Here is an 18,999-nt window from a genome sequence, read left to right on the forward strand (position 1 = left end):
GTGCATATCCTTGAGGAGTTAAGTCAGTACACTGCGGTTGATATCTTTCCTCCACTTTACATTTCCTAAAGCAGTTTTCTCTTAGCACATTTGCCTGATGTCCCATGGTGACCTATTCTTCTCACTTTTGAATGGGCTCTTATGAAATATTTCACATACTTATTACACTCGGGTACTGTTGTAGTCTTTTGACACAGCACCTGTTGCCATAATCGGAGGAAGCTAAATCCCTACCATGCTGTTACTTTTCCTTCTTCCCATCCTCAACCTACTTTGATGCCCCACTTATCACCCCTGCATTGTAAGTAGTTCTGTGCTTAGATAGGGGATTAGCTTTTTCGCTTTGGTTTCTCACCCAGGATGCTGCCTCAGTAGAATCCATGCATCAAATCCATCCAGTAAACACTGCATTAAATATTGATCATGGTATCATGCACAACTTTTTATTTATTTTTTTGTTTTGCTGTGCTAGGCTTAATGCAAGCTGTGAGAGGTTTTCTGCTAATGAGACAGCAGAAGTGCTGCAAGTCATTTACACCACCAAAGAGTTGATCAAAGCTTAAAGATTACAGATTATTGAAATGAATGGTGCATGGAGGGGCCAAAAACAGGGATATCTTTTTAATGATCACCGAGAAAGGTTTGCATGAAATACATAGTGTTAAATATATATTTCCTGGCTTATTATAATGCACAGAGAGTAGAAAAATTAGCTTCAAGTGATAGAAGTACATACATTAGCTGTCCAAAGAAGCCGAGGCAGGGATGTTCTTTGAAGGAGGCATCAGCGGAGAACAATCCTCAATGAAAGCGTGTCTGATCACGAGTTGCAGCCTTAGATCTTTTTCCTTTTGGTGCATCTGTGGAGCAAGTTGTTCGACACTTTCGAAACATACATGACAGTGTAATTAATAAAGCCTTTCCTGTTATGCATCTTAAAGATACCAATAATTCATTTAGCATATTACATTCTCTCACACACACAGCCAACAGGTTGTTAACATAAAGTATCATTTCTGTATATGTCGCAAAACGCATCCTTAAAGGACCCATTAACTTATATGTTGTGTGAAATAGCATGTAACCTATTAACTTTTTGTTGTCCTGTGTGCATGTAAAGAGGGGGCCTCTTACACTTACGCTATGGTATCATTTAACATTTATTTTTTATTTTAAATAATACAATAAATATACTACAATCGAACATTGGCTTTGGTAGTTACAAGTTCATCATTTCCCCTCAACTTCACAATTGTAGACATGACCTTTTATTCATCCGTGCCATTGAAAAAGGGATGTTTCATGATGAATAAAATGTGGACTACAGATCATGTCACTCTACAAAATTATAACAGCAAGAGAAAAAAACTTTACAATTTCATGCATACAGATAGGTTTTAATGCTTCAAAAGACATACAAGAGTGGATGGCCACAGTAAACTTGAATTTATTGACATAAAAACCAATATAACTTCTATCCTTTTATCCTTACACAGGTTTGACAAAGACTGTGAAAAACAAACAAACAGACAGACAAACGGAAATCTACAAAAATGAAACGAAACAAAAACAATGGCAGCATCACTGCTGGTTCTGGAAATTTACAAAAATGTTGTTTCTCCTTTTTCTTTGTGAGAGGAAAGTGTTAAATTTGGGTGTACTGCATCACAATGAAAAATAAAGCCGAAGATCTACAAGCATATTGAGTTATCTTAACAGAAATGGTTCAAGTCACATATTTGAAGATTTAAAAAATTTTAAAAAGGAAAAAAAAACAAACCTATGTATGAAGAGCGGTAAAAATTCTGTGGTAGATACTAGTGGTCATAAGCATAGAGAGTGCATAGTTTAAACAAAGAGCATAATTACAATAAGGGCAAAAATAAAAGACCAACAAGTAATCTTTGATGCTGCATGAGCAAACGCTTTCATCTGATGACCTGCTTCTACTATGAGAAAAAATACTTTTCAAGTTGTTTCCCATACAAAAAAAGATTGAAAGCCCTTAAAGCTATATTAATATACCTGATAACCTTTGGTGGAAGCGTTGAGGGTTTCATACACCAAACAAAATTTATCCCATATCCCTTTTTGGATGCTTTGGCCCCATCACAACTTGTCCACTTCTCAACTCCATCAATTTGATGTGGCACAGATGATCCAACAACAAGAGCCATGACGCAGCAATGATATGCAAAGCCAACAGCACCATGTCAGTTTCCTGTCGTTATTCCAACATTTGTACTAGTTTGTGCGGTCCACTGAAGCAGGAGATAGTATACGCCACCATGCTGCTCTGATCTATGAGTGGATGTGTAGAGAAATGGCATGCAAACACCACTGCTGAACATTTGAAGAAAAAAAAAGTAAATAGATGCAGCAGAGATCCACCTGCGTCTGATGTGGTGGTAAAGAGTCAAGGGGGGCTGCTGGGACGATGGAATATTATCACCACACATTTTCTTTCATTCGAACAACACAAATTAGAAAAACACATAGCACCACAGAAGAGAGAAAATAGCACCTAGGATTTGATTTCTTTGTGTTTTCATTTCAATGTGACATCACTTCCCACTGCATAGTCAGATAGATGTGTAGTTGAAGAAAAAAAAAATAGAAGCTGTTTATTAAGTTAATAATATTAACCACCAAGCTGGGTGTTCTGTTCAGAGGGCACAAAAGGAGGAATGTATTTTTTGTGGTCGTTCGTTATGCAAATCACATAATATCACAGAGCTTGTTTTCGTCTTTTATTTCCATTCGGTTCTTAAATTACAACAAGGTGTGCTCCACAACCGCGACAAGACAGGACTTCCCAATTTGTTTCTTTTTAGTTTTCTTAATTTACGAATTTCCTCACTTTTGATATATTTCTACAATTTTGATTTTAAGTTGTTACCCCTGTATCCATCGTATCCTACCTCACAATTCAAAAGTCACATGCATGTTTTGAAGCCAGAAGCAATAAAAATTACCAGGAAAAATATACAGAATGTACTTACAAACATAAAAATTATTTATATATATTTATATATATATGGTCCATTCCAAGGGAATGGGGAGAGAATTATGCACAAACAAAGCTCCCGTAGTGATTGAGCGAAGGAAAAAAACAAAAGGACAAGTGGAAAAAGCCGGGGAGTGGCGGGAAAACATGAGATCACAACTAAAAGAAAAGCAAAGAGCCAAATCAGATGGAGTCCGTGGCAATGCAGCAACCGTCTGGAACGGGTGCAGCTCTCAGGGTCGCCTTCCATGTCTAAAGTCTAAATGGAGAATGGGGGCATGGGGCTAGGGTTGTTTGTGTGGAAGGAAGGATCTGACATCCAGTTTCAAAACGTGCATGTGATGGAGAAGGCACACTGAGGTTTCAAGGTTATTTTGTTTTCCTCTATTCCTATAGAATTTCACTTGATTTCATTTGAACTCATACTTGTTGCTTTATGGAAAAAAAAGTTACTTTTTTACAAATAGAATTGTCCTATTCTTTTTCAATTGTTTTTTTTTTTCTGAGAAAACAAATATATGCTTTTTTTTCTCCGTTTGTTCAGTAAACAGTCTTAGCCGATGAAACAGACAGGGCCCACTTCAAATCCAAACTTCTGCGTGGAGCCGCCAAAGTCGTTGAACATAATGTCCACAAATGGCACCTGTTCCACCTTTGGCGTGTTGATCTCCAGTACTGTCTTTTCATAACCCTTTTTCAACTGCGGAAGAGAGAAGCACACAGCAGGAGGGAGAGTTAGTGTGGAAGAATCTTTCTTCAGAAATAAAATCACACACTCGTTTGGATTGATCAAAGACAACAGAAACAGGATTTTCTGGCGGCGTTCATCAAAGGATCCCCCGCTGACACAAACACACACACGTAAATCTCTCCGACTTACCGCACAGCCGTCGACCACTGCGCGGATGTAGGGGTTGTTATCGTAAGACATCTCCTCATCGTTGGAGCCCAGGAAGCGGATGGCCTTGTCATAGTTGTCCGGGTCCTGGTCGTGCCAGGCCACCGACTGGTAGCAGTTGTACGTCATGTTCTGTCTGGCGGCCGCGCTCAGCAGCCGCATGAAGGTCATCTGGACCACGCTGATGGGGTTAGCCTCGGCATCCACGTAGGAGAGCTGCGAAGAGGAACACAGATGGCGTTGAGCATTGGAACAGTCAACACCAAGAGAGGGGACCAGTGTGAGGAAGAGTGAACTGGGGGGGGGGATTATAAAGATTCACGAACACTGAAATTTTGATTAACTTTAAAAATAGTAATTAGTATTCTGTTTTACTGCTGTGTTTCTTATTCACAAGCGATAGGAAATGACATATCTTCCCAGGAGTTAATATACTACCATGTTCTGGGAGAGCACAGACACAACTAACAGAATATGCTTTCTCATATTGACCTAATCATAAGAGAATGAGCTTAATATATTAAATTGTTATTATTGTTGTCAACAAATCCCATGAAAAGACATGTTTCTTATACCACTTACCTACCCTGGTTGTGGCACTCAGCTTTAAGATGTATTAATCCGTTTTTAAGATGTTTAATCTTTGAAAGCAAGATGCAAATATAAAAAAGATATAGAAACAAACACCTTTATTGATCCTCAGTGGGGAAATTCAGAAGGAAATAAATGAATACAGCCAAATGAAGAGAAACTAAAATAGAAGAACCTGACAAATGACATGGTCCATACAAAAGATAATATATATATAATATACTATAACATTTAAAGACTAATTTTCTTCACAAAAGGCTGCATTTTTCACTTGAAAGCAAATCTTGAAACAGGTTTAAAAAGTGCCTTTGTTTGAGAATATTTCCACCCGCAGAATGTTATTGTGTCCAGTATTTAGGATTGATTTTAAACTATTCACAGTGCTCATGTTCCTTTTAGTGTCAGCCAGTGCAACTGTGTGGCTCACTGGTGCGTGTAATGGAGCTCTGTTAGTACAATTACCTCATTAGTGGTTTCGGTCTTTTTATGTGGATTTGTTAACAATAACAAATATAAATATTGACCCCCCCAACCTTAGGTAATTTTGTAAAAATGGGAAAATGTCTCCCGGGTAAAGATGACTGTGGATGTTTTTTCTTTCAAATTTGTGGATGCTATAAGCAAAACTAAACACCTAATTTAAATTAGCAAATATGAAAAATATTTATCCATCATGAGTAAAGTGGTAAGTGCATACAAATGTTCTTATCTTAATAGGGAATATGTTGCAGTAATGATTTGCTAATTGCCTTGCAGTCAACCTAGAATTAACCTAGATTTTGAAGATGATGAAGGAAACAAATATTATCCACTAATCCAATTATAGCTCTTTCATAAGTGTAGAGACGGAGGATTGTGAACCAGTCAGGGTTCAGTTAATCGTCCGTATATGACTAAATACCAACCATCAGGAATCCATTAGATCCACAAAGAGCCTTTCAGACAAACGTGACTGACTGAGAGAGGAGCGCATGCAGCATTCACACCATGCAGCCGGAGCAGCGCACCGTCTGCGAGTCTGGACCTCTTTCTTGACTTGTTGTTCTCACACACACACACACACACACACACACACACACACACACACACACACACACACACACACACACACACACACACACACACACACACACACACACACACACACACACACACACACACATACATACACAGAGTACCGACACTCAACCTTGACATAAACAGGGATAATCAGCCCTTACTTTCTTATTTTTGCTGTGAATTCTTCATGCTATTGATGAAGTAACACGTACAAAATACTACGTTTGTATTTATAGTATTTCATTGCTGGGAAAATGTATTTGTTCACGGCCTCTCTGTGGCTATATAGTGGTTATGTCCAAATGTACATCTTTAATTTTCGTGTCTTGATTATAGTAGTCTTGTCTGTGTTTGTATTTTTTCATTTTGTGTTATTTCTTGTTTTTATTTCCTTTTTTATGTCTTGCTGTTAAAATATATGTTAGGTCGACCTCGATCCTAACATATATCCTAAATAAAGACATTTCAGTTAAAAAAATGTTGTGCCAATTGCTGATTTAATTAGCTAATTAATCACTACATATGAACAGTGATGACTTCTAGCTTTATGTCTGTGAGTGTCGGTACGTGGCTCAACAAAGAGCCACTGTTCTGATATCTCTTTCTCGGAGTGGCCGGGTAGTCCCATGCATTTCTGACTCACCCGCCACTCATCCTCCCCCCCAACGCCCAATGCAGCGTGTGGATCCAGCCCAACATCGCCAGAGAAACATTACCTCTTTATCACAGGCGCAAGTCAACAGTGACTGAATACCCAGAAGCCCCTGGGTGGTGACTGAGTGCCTGACCTGTTTGACTCAGAGCTGCTCCTGATATAAGTAGTGTTTAAAGAGACACGCTGAGAATGTGTGTGCAGCTGAATGGCTGCAGCAGGGAGGGAGTGACACTAATCCCCCCCCCCCCCCCTTGTGGAGTATGGATGATCTGCTGAGGCAGGAGAGCTACGGCTAAACAAAATAAGATGTGTAAAGGAGAGAAGTGTCACTCTCAGGTGTTTTAGTCTATTAAATCAACTAAGCAGCTTCCTGAGTCGTGGGTCAGGGCACGCAGTCACAAGGAGATGCTCTCTTAATGTAGCAGAGGTGTGCCGGAGTAGTAAATAAATGTAAACAGTAGGGAATTGCTTTCCATCTGTTTATCTCCATTAGTGCCAAGTCTTGCCTCTATGTTCCACAAACCTCTTCTTCATTTCCTGGTAAGAGCATCCCCGACTGCTTGTTGTCTGACTGCAGGTGATTGCAACTTGTGCGGAGTCATGCACCACGATAAAGTAACAACCAACAAGCAGGTGCACATACTTTGTAGAGCAGAACCAGAACCATGCAGAGCCTCAGGAACACAGAGCCCCGGCCGGAACCAGGACTCTGGGACCGCAGGCGGGGCCACTTACCACGGAACCTCTCTTGTAGTGACTATACCATGTGCCTGGCGAGTCTTTGGGCCATTTTGCCATTTTGCTCTGTAAAATATAAGAAGTGTTCAGGGAAGGGAAAGGGACTTGAAGTCGGGAGTCTGGCTTACCAGTTTACCACGTTTGAATTCACTGAACCAGGAGCCGGGATTCTCCTTTACCCAGGATGTGAGCCTAGCCTGGGGGCATGGAGCGACAGAGGAGGGAAAAACAGCAGTGTTAAAGAGAGGAAACACATCTGACAGAAACACATCCCCGCTTTTTTTTCCTTCTTTTCTCCTCCCCTCTTCCTCCTTCTGCTTGTCCTCTGAGGAGTTTTCCGGACCTGAAACAGCATTCAGCAAGATCAACCAGACCAAGCGGTCCGGGGAAGAAACATAATAGCGAGCCATTATGCCATTTTGTATAGTACAAACTGTAGCTGGCAGCGAGATGCTGCTGAAAAATTCATGAGTACACAGTGATTAATTAAGAAATGATCGCCTGCGAGGAGCTCTTATACCTCAGCCTCCATCCCTGCTGTTCGGTGTTAGCGTGTGCAGCCATGGTGCACTAACTTTGTTATGCCATTAAAAGCTGTGAATTGGCCAACAGGGCACGGCTCTAATGATCCCAGCCGTGACAATGATGAATTTGTCTATAATTAGATAGCAGTGTTTGGTATGGAACTGTCATTGATAGCTTAATGCGTTAATCAATGATGAGCCGTGGATCACTTATCGCCGGGAGAGGGCATACATTAGGCCCATGCTGCCTTGAAGGTGACATCCGGAGTGGACAAAGGTTGAAATATCTTTTGGTGACTTTGTCTGTTTCCAAAATCCATTAGCGTGTTTTTCTGTACAGTGCGTAGAAATGATGTACTCTTATAATAAACGTGCCAACCCGAGCACATGTGGGTGTGTTTGCAGTCTCTGCGCCGAAGACTTTTTCTTTTCACCCCTCGACACAAATGAGAGCAGTCCGTCACCGGCGCGCTATAAAAAGTCTGCTTCATTATTCTAAGCTTAAGCAAACTCCTGCTCCTCTGAGGCTCGGTGAGTGGGATCATTAAAATGGCTGTAGCACTGTACTATTACACAACCTCCACCCGTCAGAAACACTGTTCCCAATGTTTTACCGCTCCTCTCCTCTCCTGCATAATGAACTGATAATCCATGATGTGTCTATCACCTGCCAAAGGGTCTACGGGTTTTTAATGGCATTCAATCTAAAAATGGCACTGAGACAACAGTATGGATGAGCGAATGCATGTGTTTAAATGAGGGAGTTGTCACCCTGAGGTTAGCAACTGTCAAAATTAAACTGAAACTTAGCAAAATAACTTTGTCGCTCATGGGAAATGCAGGGAGAACTGTTGCGTAATTTCCCACTTCTTCTTGGTAATCTCATGGAGGCTAATTACATACATGAGTTAGCACAATAGAACCACTGTTGCAAACTAGCGCTGTGTTGAGATGTGGAGGTTATTTATACACAGTCCCAGACGTGAGGAAAATCATACACTTATCTGGAGTTCTACGCTTGTGCTCGTCTGTCAATCGAATCACAAACTGGAGGATTATTAAAATAATAAAAATATTGTTCCTTTCTCTTTCTCATTAGACTTCATGTTGCTAGCACTAAATCGAAAGCTTTCTGCCTGTGAGTGCGGGTGCAGGTGTTTGTGCACGCAGAGCCAGACTTACCCCTTCAGACTTCTTATCGGGGAAGATGCAACTCTCTCCGCCTGCTGTGAAGTTGCAGTAAACCTTGAAGGAGTCCCGAGAGCAGCCCTGGTTTGGATCAATCCAGTACTCACCTTGAGGAATGGAGACACAGGGAGAGCAATTATTGAGAGGCACATGTTTTAAAGTCCGGACTGAACTCCTTCCAGAAAGGCTCGACAATATGACAAGACACTTCATAATTTATCCTATGGTTTAGTAGCGGTCTAGTATGGTGTTTTTTAAATTTGTCTGTTTTAAAATAAATATTTTATTCCATAGATACCATTATGTTGTACTATATTAACTCTATTATTTATATGCATAAATGTACTGTTTGTTTATTTAATTTTACATGTTTTTTACATGCTGCTCTCTCAGTTTTGGATAAATAAGGTACATTTCATTTAATAAATATAATCGAATCATATAAATATACAGTATTTAGGTTCAAAACAATATGAAAATGTATATAATATATGTATTTCTATCGCAATATATATTTTGAATGTCCATGTTTGTACTACTGTTATTCTTTTTAATTGGTTTTAAATGTTACGAGATTTGAGGGAGCTGGGTGTACTTTTATTAGAGATGTGTCTGTTGTCTGTGTTTGTTTTTAGATTGTGTGAGGATGGATCCCTTGTCTTTTTATCTGCGAGCTAACCTGAACCTGAATCTATATTTATTTATTATTTAATCATATATTTATTTCAATTTTCACATTCACAAACAGGTAAACAAATAAGGCTTTACCATTACTTCAATGTTATTTGCTAAAGTCTATTTATGTTTTAGAACTACCACCATTTGCTATATCATTAAAAAAATATCATAATTTCATTGGTTGATTCTAGAGCTACAACTAATGACAATATTCATCACAAAAAACCCGGTTATTTTCTTATATCAATTAATTTTTTGTCAGAAAAGAACGCAGCGGATGCTTTCAGAAGCTAGAACTGTAGAAAGTTTGACATTTTTACATCTGCCTATTGACTAAACCCCCATTTTTTTACCCTGACTTTTAAGTAAGGTAATGAATTTAGAGACGTGTGTTCTACAGTATTTGCAGTGTTTCACATAGTTGTGGCTGGAAGCTAAATCGATGCTTTCAGCAATACTACAGAGCTCAAATTTGCACAGCCTTTGGACAGTGCCCATTTTCTTTCATTTCTAGAGAGCTGCTGTGTGATAACGGTCATCTCATTTCAGAGTAATTAAAAACCGTGGCAAGGGAGGGAAGGACGAGACAATGGGGCCTCATGCCTCATTTCAGACGGATTGTAATACAAACCATCTGGGAAATCGGGGTGGCAGAGCTGCAGGTCTTTGCAGGTACGCGCCGGGTTGCTCTGCGTTCCCATTGGGTGCTTCATCTGCTCGATCTCCAGCTTAAGGGAGTTGAGCGAGCCGAAGATTTCCTCCATGCCGTCTTCGTAGTCCTTGTAGTTGGTATCCGCGGGCATGTCGTCCATCACCTGACTGGCGTCGATGTTCCTGCGAGTTCTGCCCTTCATGGAGGACTGCATGGGGAGTGGGTGGATTACATCGCCGGGAGGACCCTGTTATGGAGAGGATGAGAGGAGGGGGGACAAATGCTGGTCAGAGATAAGGGTGGAGATTATGTCTGATATAATGAGAGAAATTCAGAAGTGCTCAACTTACAGGAGGGCCAGGAGGTCCAGATGTACCGGTCTCTCCCTTAGGTCCAGTTTGACCCTGAACAGGAACAAAATTATGAGTGAGATTAAAGATGCGCAATTTTTACCAATAATGCTATCACTTCTTTTTAATAACCGCTGAAGACTTTTCTTTTTGCCTCTGCGCTTTATTAAATGTTTGTTTGTTTTGTTTCAACCATTTTACTCTGTAGCACTTTGAGTTTTATTGACTCAAATGAAAAGTGCGCTTATAAATAAAATGTATCATTGTTAAATCAAATAATAACTGATATCTTACACTGCACTCTATCTTTTATTTTTTCTATTTTAGCATGTTTTTTAGGTATTATCTGGGCTTTTTAATTAATGATATTTAAAAAGTCATTTTCGAATGTGTTTCTTTTGCACCATATTTTAATGCTTTAAATGTTTTTACTCTATTTGCTAAGGCACTTTCAAATGCCTTGTGTTGAGTTGTGCTATATAAATAATAAACTTTTCTTGCTTAACAAATAAAGTAGTGTTATTATCGCCCACTAGCAGATGCAGACATAAAATATAATGTGTTTCTAAATTAACTCAATGTAGCAAATGAGACACATTTTCATGTGAAGAAATACTCATTTCTGTCTGACGCAGACATTACATTTTAAAGCCTTCATCTGCCTGGTAAATGTTACTTATGGGATGCAATTTTCTTTGAAATACTTACAGACGACCCTTTAGCTCCTTTAGGACCAGCTGGACCCTGAAGACAAAGAAATGGACGGAGCAATCAGTATTAGCTCAGGCATTACAAGCTGTTCAGTTACACACACACACACACACACACACACACACACACACACACACACACACACACACACACACACACACACACACACACACACACACACACACACACACACACACACAGTAGTACAAACACGTATGAGGGGTCTTACAGGTAATCCAGGAGGACCGAGGGGACCAAGAGGACCTGAAGGACCGGCAATACCCTAAAGGACAAAACAGAGAGTATGAATCCATGACTGCTTTGAGAAAACATAGGAAGTTTAAACATGAGGGATCGTGACTACAGTTTGCCCATGATAATAAAATACCAAAGAAGAATATTATTGGTACAAACACAGATAGAAAATCCTTCGATTTCTTTGTAATTTTATTTTAGTTATTCACTCTTTTGATTTAAGGTGGTAACAGATGAAAAAGGTTCTCCTCTTCTCTATTAAAACATTATTTGTGGGCCTTTTAGCGTCCCTCGAGTGTGTCTTAGTTTACTCACATTGTCTCCCTTGGAGCCATGTTGTCCAGGTGGGCCGGGCAGACCTCGGTCACCTTTTTCTCCCTGTTCTCCTGGGGGTCCGATAAGACCGATAAGACCAGGATGGCCCTGAGGGTAGAGAACAACACACACACACACACACACACATTATCAATACAGCAGTCAATAATACAGCAACACAAACATTAGCCATACAGGAATACATCTATCTGGCCGAGGCGCTAATAATTAGGGTAATGATTGGACGGCTGGAGGCCAACCACAGATCTAATCAATCTGTTCGTAAATGGGTCCATTAGTCTTAGTGTTAAGCTTGTGCTATATAAACATTCAGCTCACCTTTTCTCCTTTAACACCAGAATCTCCTTTCATACCGGGTAAACCAGGAGGACCCTGTGAGAGGGGAACATTGAGAAGGAAAACATGTTAAAGCTTCAGCTCAGATTGTAGATATTACGTGAGTTCAAAGGCCAGGAGCTGCTTCTACTCACCATGGGTCCCGGAGGTCCATCTGGGCCTGGAGAACCAGGAAGACCTTGCTCTCCCTGCAAAGAAAATTTAATTAAAGCATGTTCCTACACCCGGCTCATGAGAAAAACACGTCGCTATAAATAGCGCGGCCCCTTTACAGTATGTTCAGCAGTTTATTGAAAAGCGTTTATGTGCACCTGCTCTGTAAGCGCTTTAAACAGCAGCATGGAGATATGACTGGGATAAATTGGTGTATCGGAGCATTTTACTTACAACTGGGCCAGGGATACCCCTGAGGCCTTCAGAACCGGGCTTGCCAGGTGATCCTTGAGGACCAACGGGGCCTGTCTTTCCTTGGGGACCTTCCAAACCAGACTCTCCCTTTAACATAGAAACAGAATAAACACACACATTACATTGTTGTTCATTTACTGGAGACATCAATGGTGAACTGTAAACAACTCTTGTTGAATGTGTTACCTTAGCTCCCTTCTCTCCTTGTCTTCCCTCAGGTCCTGATACTCCAGGGGGGCCCTTTTAAAAAAAGATGGGCACATTTTAGCAAGGTGAATTGATATTGATAGCATTAAGCAATGACAAGAGAGAACAGGACTCTACTTACTCTCTTTCCTGGGGGTCCAGAGGGACCAGACTCTCCAGTGGGTCCAGGAGAACCCTATTTTTAAAGAAATAAAAATGAATAGAATTAACTCTGTGATTTAAATGGCAAATTTCTTAAAAAAATAATAATTTTCGGCACATTGGTACACAGCACTCACAGCTTGACCAGCCTCTCCATCATCTCCCTTGTCACCAGCGGGTCCGTCTAATCCCTGAATAAGAGATAAAGAGCCTCAGTTCTACTGTTGCATCAAAAACACACTGTAACGCACTTTTCATGAACTCATGTCATACGTACAGCTGCACCGGGCTCTCCAGGGGGACCAGGGTCACCAGGGAAACCACTTGGACCCTGAAAATCAATTAAACTATGATTACTTTTTTTGGTGAGAAAAGAAAGTTTGATCACAGTGTTCATCCTCTGTGTGAGGTTAAACACTTATTAGAGAATGATGATTTAAAACGTAAAATGTTTTTTCTAGAAAAAAGGCTTACAGGGCTTCCTTTGGGACCATCATCTCCAGGGGGACCCTTAGGGCCGGGAGGTCCTGCTGTACCAGCTGGACCAGACTCTCCCTTCTCTCCTCGCTCTCCTCTTGGACCCTGGAATACATTACAAGTTATATTATTATACTTTATACTTATTGCAGATAAACTGATTTGATCATTTCATTTAATTGGTGGAAACTAAATTATTGTTCCTTTTTTCTAAGCATGTACTTATTATGGCTGCAAATGATTGATTTGTTAATTAATGCATTCATCTTTTAATTGTCAGAAAACAGTGAAAAATGTCAAATAAATCCAAGGCGACTTCTTTCAACTTTCAAAACCAAAACGATATTTAATTTAGTATGATACTATATTCGAGAGACTGAAATACATTTGTGTTTGAAAATCACAATTAATCAATGATCAAAGTTTTGATCATTGCAGCTCTAGTACTTAATCATGTAAATATGGAGAAAGAAAATCCGGTAACTCACGGGTGGTCCGAGTTCTCCCTGAAGTCCGGGCTCTCCTGTTTCTCCAGCATCTCCCTGATAAGATAATGAAGGGGTGGTTATTAGAGGGAGGGAGAGAACCACATACATTATCAGAAAGTGATTTGTTGATCCAACTCGGTTCTAAAAATCCCATCATTCACAGCAGCCCCCACTGTCCCGGTGCCCTTGTCACCAGTATGGGTATAGAAAGAGATGACACAAGAGATTTCAATCCATCAAGTGCAGAAAGATCGGGAGGCTGGAGTGCATGGGGGGGGGGGGGGGGGGGGGGGGGGCTGACCTCGCTCTCCTCCCTGGACCCTGCCCATATATCTTGTCCTCGTCCCCCCCCTGCCTTATTGGATAGTTGCTCTGTTGACTCACCTATACAGCGGGCACTATCGTTATTCACTGTCACATAAACCTAGCGTCCTCCCCGCTGGGCTTTACCGCAGCCTGCCACACCTGCTTAAGGGTCGAACATGAGCTCTTGTCATATCTGGGAGGGGGCCAATCGATAGCAAAGCTCTGCAGGGCCGACGCCAAGCTGTGCGGCGATGTGCTGTGATAAGCATGTCCAGGTTTTCTCAAGGAGGAACAAGAGCTCTGTATTGTCAGCTGAGACTCTGAATTAGTGTCTGGATGTCTTCCAAACCAGCTCCTGTTCATGTCAGGAAATCCGCTCTAAGCAGTTTCTACGCCTGTTAAAAGCATGACTGATCCTCCTGTATTAGAAGCTTGTCTTTATGCAATGTTGCATCCAAGAAGCTGTGCACAGGCTTCCACAGCATCCTTACAACAACCTGCCGCTAGAATCTGCTGAGGACAGGGGAAGCCAAAAGCGTGAGAGACAGCTGCTCGTCACAGATATTGCACAGGGATATGTTTACAGAAAAAAATAAGAAACCTGAGCTCATTTGCTTGCCAGCTCCCTGCGTTGGCCAACAAAATGCCAGATCAGCTAAAGAGCGATTAGCCAGGAGACCGCTGTGTTTGTTTGTAGCGGAGAAGGACAGGCTATCCTCGGGGGAGATTATAAAGGAGCAAAAAGGTGATTCTATTGACTGAACCAGATAAAACAAATCACAATATCACTACGGAGAGAAGGTGATGCTGCAGTCCAGCGCCTGCCAAAGCTGCCGAAGCAGGCCTTTCATAATGAAACAGAAGCAACAAATAAAAGAGCACAAGCCGGTTTTATTTTGTTGCCTTTAAATAATGCATTTATCTTCCTGCAAGTAAAATCCCTGTGAGTATTAATTCATACTCCCTCAACCCAGCAACAGTACTGCTGGGGATGGCAGCACTAGATTTGTTGTGCATCTGTCACACAAATATAATCATGTCTTATTTAGAAGGGTATCATATAAATAGGCATTTGACATATTAATGGATGCTTCTTTCCAAACAAACTGCCAGCCAGTGAATCTGTCCCCTTTTAAGTGTATTAAGAACCAGTCAACTGGACAATAACTGGATCAAGTAGATCGTATGGGGGTCTATCGTGAGAAAATGTACACACCCAGGTGCTTGCTCTCTCAGACAATAAGCCAACTGGGGGATCTGTGTTGTGCTGGCTGCCTCTGTGGGATAATGGCATGAGCTTTACTTTGAGAATTCACATCTAGAGAGACACATTATTTTGGAACAAGACCAGAGGTGCCATCTGGAGCGAAAGAAATGCTGTAGCACAATGAATATATTGTCAATTGAAACAATACATTTCAGCAGGCTGAGTGGACCTCCATGATGGATCATCACAGCAGCTGCTCCTATCCACTTTATAAAAAATATAGATGGTTTGGTTTCTCAGAGCACAAACTGTTTTTCTCTGGGAAGTGAGGAAGAGTTACAGCACGGAAATCTGACTGCTCAGCCCTCCAAATATTAACCTGAGTGGGTGATGCCTCCTTTTGAGTTGAAATAATGTTCCAGGAGACAATTTAATTATAACTTATGTGTGTAATTATGTGCACAAAGCAGTTTTGGTAAACAAAAAATATGACAGATTTAGTTATTATCACATAACAACACAGCTGAAATGGGGTTGTATGACTTTGGAGATGTCAAATATAGAAGTGGTGATGAAGAAAACATCCTACCAAAAAAAGCCATAAAGAAATAGCATTATGCTAATGTACCGGATTAATCAAAAACGTATCCATCAAACTAAACACAGAATAAGAGTTTACCTTCTCTCCAACAGAACCAGGATTTCCAATGCCACCGGGAGGTCCCTGAGGGCCGTCAGCTCCTGGGGGTCCTGAAGGGCCTCTGGGACCAGGTGGACCGGGTGGACCCTACAAACAAAGAGAGGATACAGCGTAATAAGTAAAGACACTTGACAAGCAAACTTTATAATGTGTGATGTGTTGGATTATTACATCTTGCTTTATATACACTTACCATCTGACCGACGTCTCCAGTCTCACCTTTCTCACCGGGTGGACCGGGCAAGCCCTGCGGAGTGAGCATAGAGGGGTTAATCACACTGCCTCACTTAATGTTAACAGTGACCATACATTACACGTTTTATTGTAGTCCACACCTGCAGACCGACTGGGCCTGGAGGTCCAGGGAATCCTCTTGAGCCTTCATCTCCCTTCTGACCAAACAGACCCTGCTGACCTCTGGGACCGGGCTCTCCATCTGCACCCTGCACAATGAGACGGATGAAAGAGGTACAAATCAGGAGGCATAAAGGTGTTAAGTAGTCTGAGCAAACTATTGTTGCTTGGTACACTGATATAAGAAAGGTCATGCAACACTCTGCTGTTGACAATGGTACAATAAGAGACATATATAAAAGTGGAATTGATGTGCAGTAGCAATTCAGTTTATTTGTGCTGCAATCTGCGTATACTCCCTGCACGCATAGTGGGCTTTTCTTTTTTTAACCACATCAATTATGCAAATGAGGTGCTTTTGCAAATCATTCACTTGGCTTGTCAACAAAGCAGATTAGTGTAAAGAGTTAAGATCCGAATTAAGAGTTTTTCCAGTTCCGGACATTGTTGTAAATAAATGTGTAAACACACAATGCTACGATATTCACCTCCTGTTTTTTCCATGTTGTATCATGTACTACTTTACCTTTTTTTAAAGTTTTTGCGGGATTGTTTAAGAAACAGTAACGACATACTTTAGACAGCTATCAACTGACAACACAAACTAGACACTTACAGCTGGACCGGGTGCTCCGACAGGTCCTTGAGGGCCGGTGGGACCAGGTGGGCCCTACAGAGGAGAAGGAACACATTAAAGAGACTCTTTCACTTTACAAGAATTCCCAGTAAAAATGGATCACACTTAGAATCTCAGGAAGTAACTTGAATTATTACAACTGTATTAAGGAGCTCTGAAACAACTTACATGCTCTCCTTTGTCTCCCTTGCCTCCCTTCTGGCCGGACTCTCCAAGCTCTCCCTGTGAAATTACATGATCACAGTGAGAAACCAAGACAGATAAACTTAAGATAGTACACAAGTGACAAGAAGATTAAAAAAAGACCATTATGTTAAATGATGATCAAACTCCCCAGAACAGAAACAGATACATTAATAATAACCTACATTCATTATATCCCACCTGTTCATCTTTTATTTAGAAATCTGTCTATAAATATTTTAATTACATCTCTGACAAATATAGCTCAGATCTGAAGGGGTGCTTATCGTGATGGCACCACTAGAAGCCAAAACAGAATAGATAATTAGTCCCATCTAAACTCGGAGTGAAGAACTTTACAGCACTCTTTCAAAGCCTCCACATGCTGTGGGTGTTTGGAGAAGTGATGTTAATATCTGCCAAAGTCAAAGGCATTTACTTTTGGTTTGTGAGTCAGACAATGCTCTCAGTATTAGTCTTAAAACAAAAGGCCTTGGAGTTGTCCGCTCCCGGTAGACAGGACTTATAATGAGAAAGTGTGTGAATGTGTGTAAACAGTAGTTTGAAGTTCCTTTTTATCTGCATGGCAAACACCCTCTATCTCTGTGTCCGTCCGCACCGTGGGGACTGGTGTAAGGCCAGTTTAGAACTGAGGCGTTCTTCAAAGGATGAGAGGTTATCTCTGTAGCTCGTTCTACTGCAAATGTTTTTGGAGTGGATGAGGAGTCGTCCTTGCTTCTGAATACTAAAGGGTCACTTTCCCAAATGCAGTCCTTGCTACAAAATGCCTCCCCTCTCCTCTGTCTTTGTTCTGTTTATAGAGAGGAGAACAAAGCCGCAACAAGGCAGGATCGCCTTTTTAAAGATCTGGTGATCGATGCAAACCCTGTCAGACAAATTCCCATTGGAGCGTTTAAGGTCAGAGGGATGGAGAGATACCTGGCTTAGTTTCTTTGTAAGGTGGTTAGGGCACAGCTTTCTGAATGGATCATAGTTCTCTTGATGTTGATGACAAAACAAGACGTAAAATAGGGCCCCACCTTGTCTCCATCCTCTCCAGGGGGTCCAGGAGGTCCTCCAGGTCCGGGCAGACCCACAGGTCCCTGAATACCGTCTCTTCCAGCTGGGCCTTGAGGTCCTTTCTCTCCCTAAAATATAGTTTTTCAGAGTGTTAAGACATGCTTCAGGTGCATAGTTAGATGTCGCAGGTAGGCCTGTCACAAACACTACTTTTGTTTTCGTATTGTCAAGAAATAATTGGAATAAACTATATTTTTGTCATTTTAGGACCTTTTTATGCCACTGATATGATGATAGTATAACTGCTTTTTAAAACCTTTTCAAAGAGCAATTCACTTTTAATGCTTAAAAATATTCAGAAATTGCAAAAGGTTTGTGAAAAATATATTCAAATATAATCTAAAAGGCAATATTCAATGTTGTCTTTCAATAAAATTATAGTGCACTGAAATGTACACAATTATCTAGTCTTGTCTAATTGATAATAACGAGCACAAACTTAATGTAATTCATCAGAAATCTTGTGGTTTTGTACTAAAGTTCCTAATTTAATGCCTAAATACATGCCTGTACTTTACTGTATTTAATTCATACACACATGTATGTAAACAAACACACAGGTAAAAACTATCATATATATCACACTAACATGAAATAATTAAGTTCATGTCTTTATAAAGTATGACAATGTATTTAAAGTGGCCTGTATTCACAGCAGTCACTATAATGTAATGTCCTTACCGGTCCTCCTTTCTCTCCGGAAGGCCCTGGGGGTCCCTGTGGTCCAGGACGTCCAGGCAGACCTGTAGGTCCGGCTGGGCCAGAAGGACCGCGCTCACCAGGAGAACCCTGCAAGAAAATATGAAATACATCAGAAAATATGGAAAACATCC

At 40.9% G+C, this 18,999-nt stretch overlaps 1 protein-coding gene across 1 annotated transcript in view; it reads right to left on the reverse strand.

Moving 5' to 3' along the window:
• Positions 1-1,376: 1,376 nt before the first annotated feature.
• col5a1 (procollagen, type V, alpha 1) overlaps positions 1,377-18,999 on the reverse strand; it is a 78,441-nt gene continuing 60,818 nt past the window's right edge. The window contains exons 43-67 of the mRNA XM_063888937.1: positions 18,848-18,955; positions 18,127-18,234; positions 17,072-17,125; positions 16,883-16,936; positions 16,248-16,355; positions 16,106-16,159; positions 15,892-15,999; positions 13,700-13,753; positions 13,209-13,316; positions 13,012-13,065; positions 12,872-12,925; positions 12,715-12,768; positions 12,573-12,626; positions 12,366-12,473; positions 12,113-12,166; positions 11,961-12,014; positions 11,622-11,729; positions 11,281-11,334; positions 11,049-11,084; positions 10,341-10,394; positions 9,970-10,237; positions 8,655-8,767; positions 7,077-7,145; positions 3,888-4,121; positions 1,377-3,707 (exon numbers count right to left, since the gene is read on the reverse strand). Coding sequence (XP_063745007.1) covers positions 3,561-3,707; positions 3,888-4,121; positions 7,077-7,145; positions 8,655-8,767; positions 9,970-10,237; positions 10,341-10,394; positions 11,049-11,084; positions 11,281-11,334; positions 11,622-11,729; positions 11,961-12,014; positions 12,113-12,166; positions 12,366-12,473; positions 12,573-12,626; positions 12,715-12,768; positions 12,872-12,925; positions 13,012-13,065; positions 13,209-13,316; positions 13,700-13,753; positions 15,892-15,999; positions 16,106-16,159; positions 16,248-16,355; positions 16,883-16,936; positions 17,072-17,125; positions 18,127-18,234; positions 18,848-18,955 — 2,271 coding nt within the window. The 3' untranslated portion in view covers positions 1,377-3,560. The remainder of the gene's footprint in view (positions 3,708-3,887; positions 4,122-7,076; positions 7,146-8,654; positions 8,768-9,969; positions 10,238-10,340; positions 10,395-11,048; positions 11,085-11,280; positions 11,335-11,621; positions 11,730-11,960; positions 12,015-12,112; positions 12,167-12,365; positions 12,474-12,572; positions 12,627-12,714; positions 12,769-12,871; positions 12,926-13,011; positions 13,066-13,208; positions 13,317-13,699; positions 13,754-15,891; positions 16,000-16,105; positions 16,160-16,247; positions 16,356-16,882; positions 16,937-17,071; positions 17,126-18,126; positions 18,235-18,847; positions 18,956-18,999) is intronic.

Source organism: Eleginops maclovinus, chromosome 8 (assembly GCF_036324505.1).
Source record: "Eleginops maclovinus isolate JMC-PN-2008 ecotype Puerto Natales chromosome 8, JC_Emac_rtc_rv5, whole genome shotgun sequence".
Lineage (NCBI taxonomy): Eukaryota > Metazoa > Chordata > Actinopteri > Perciformes > Eleginopidae > Eleginops > Eleginops maclovinus.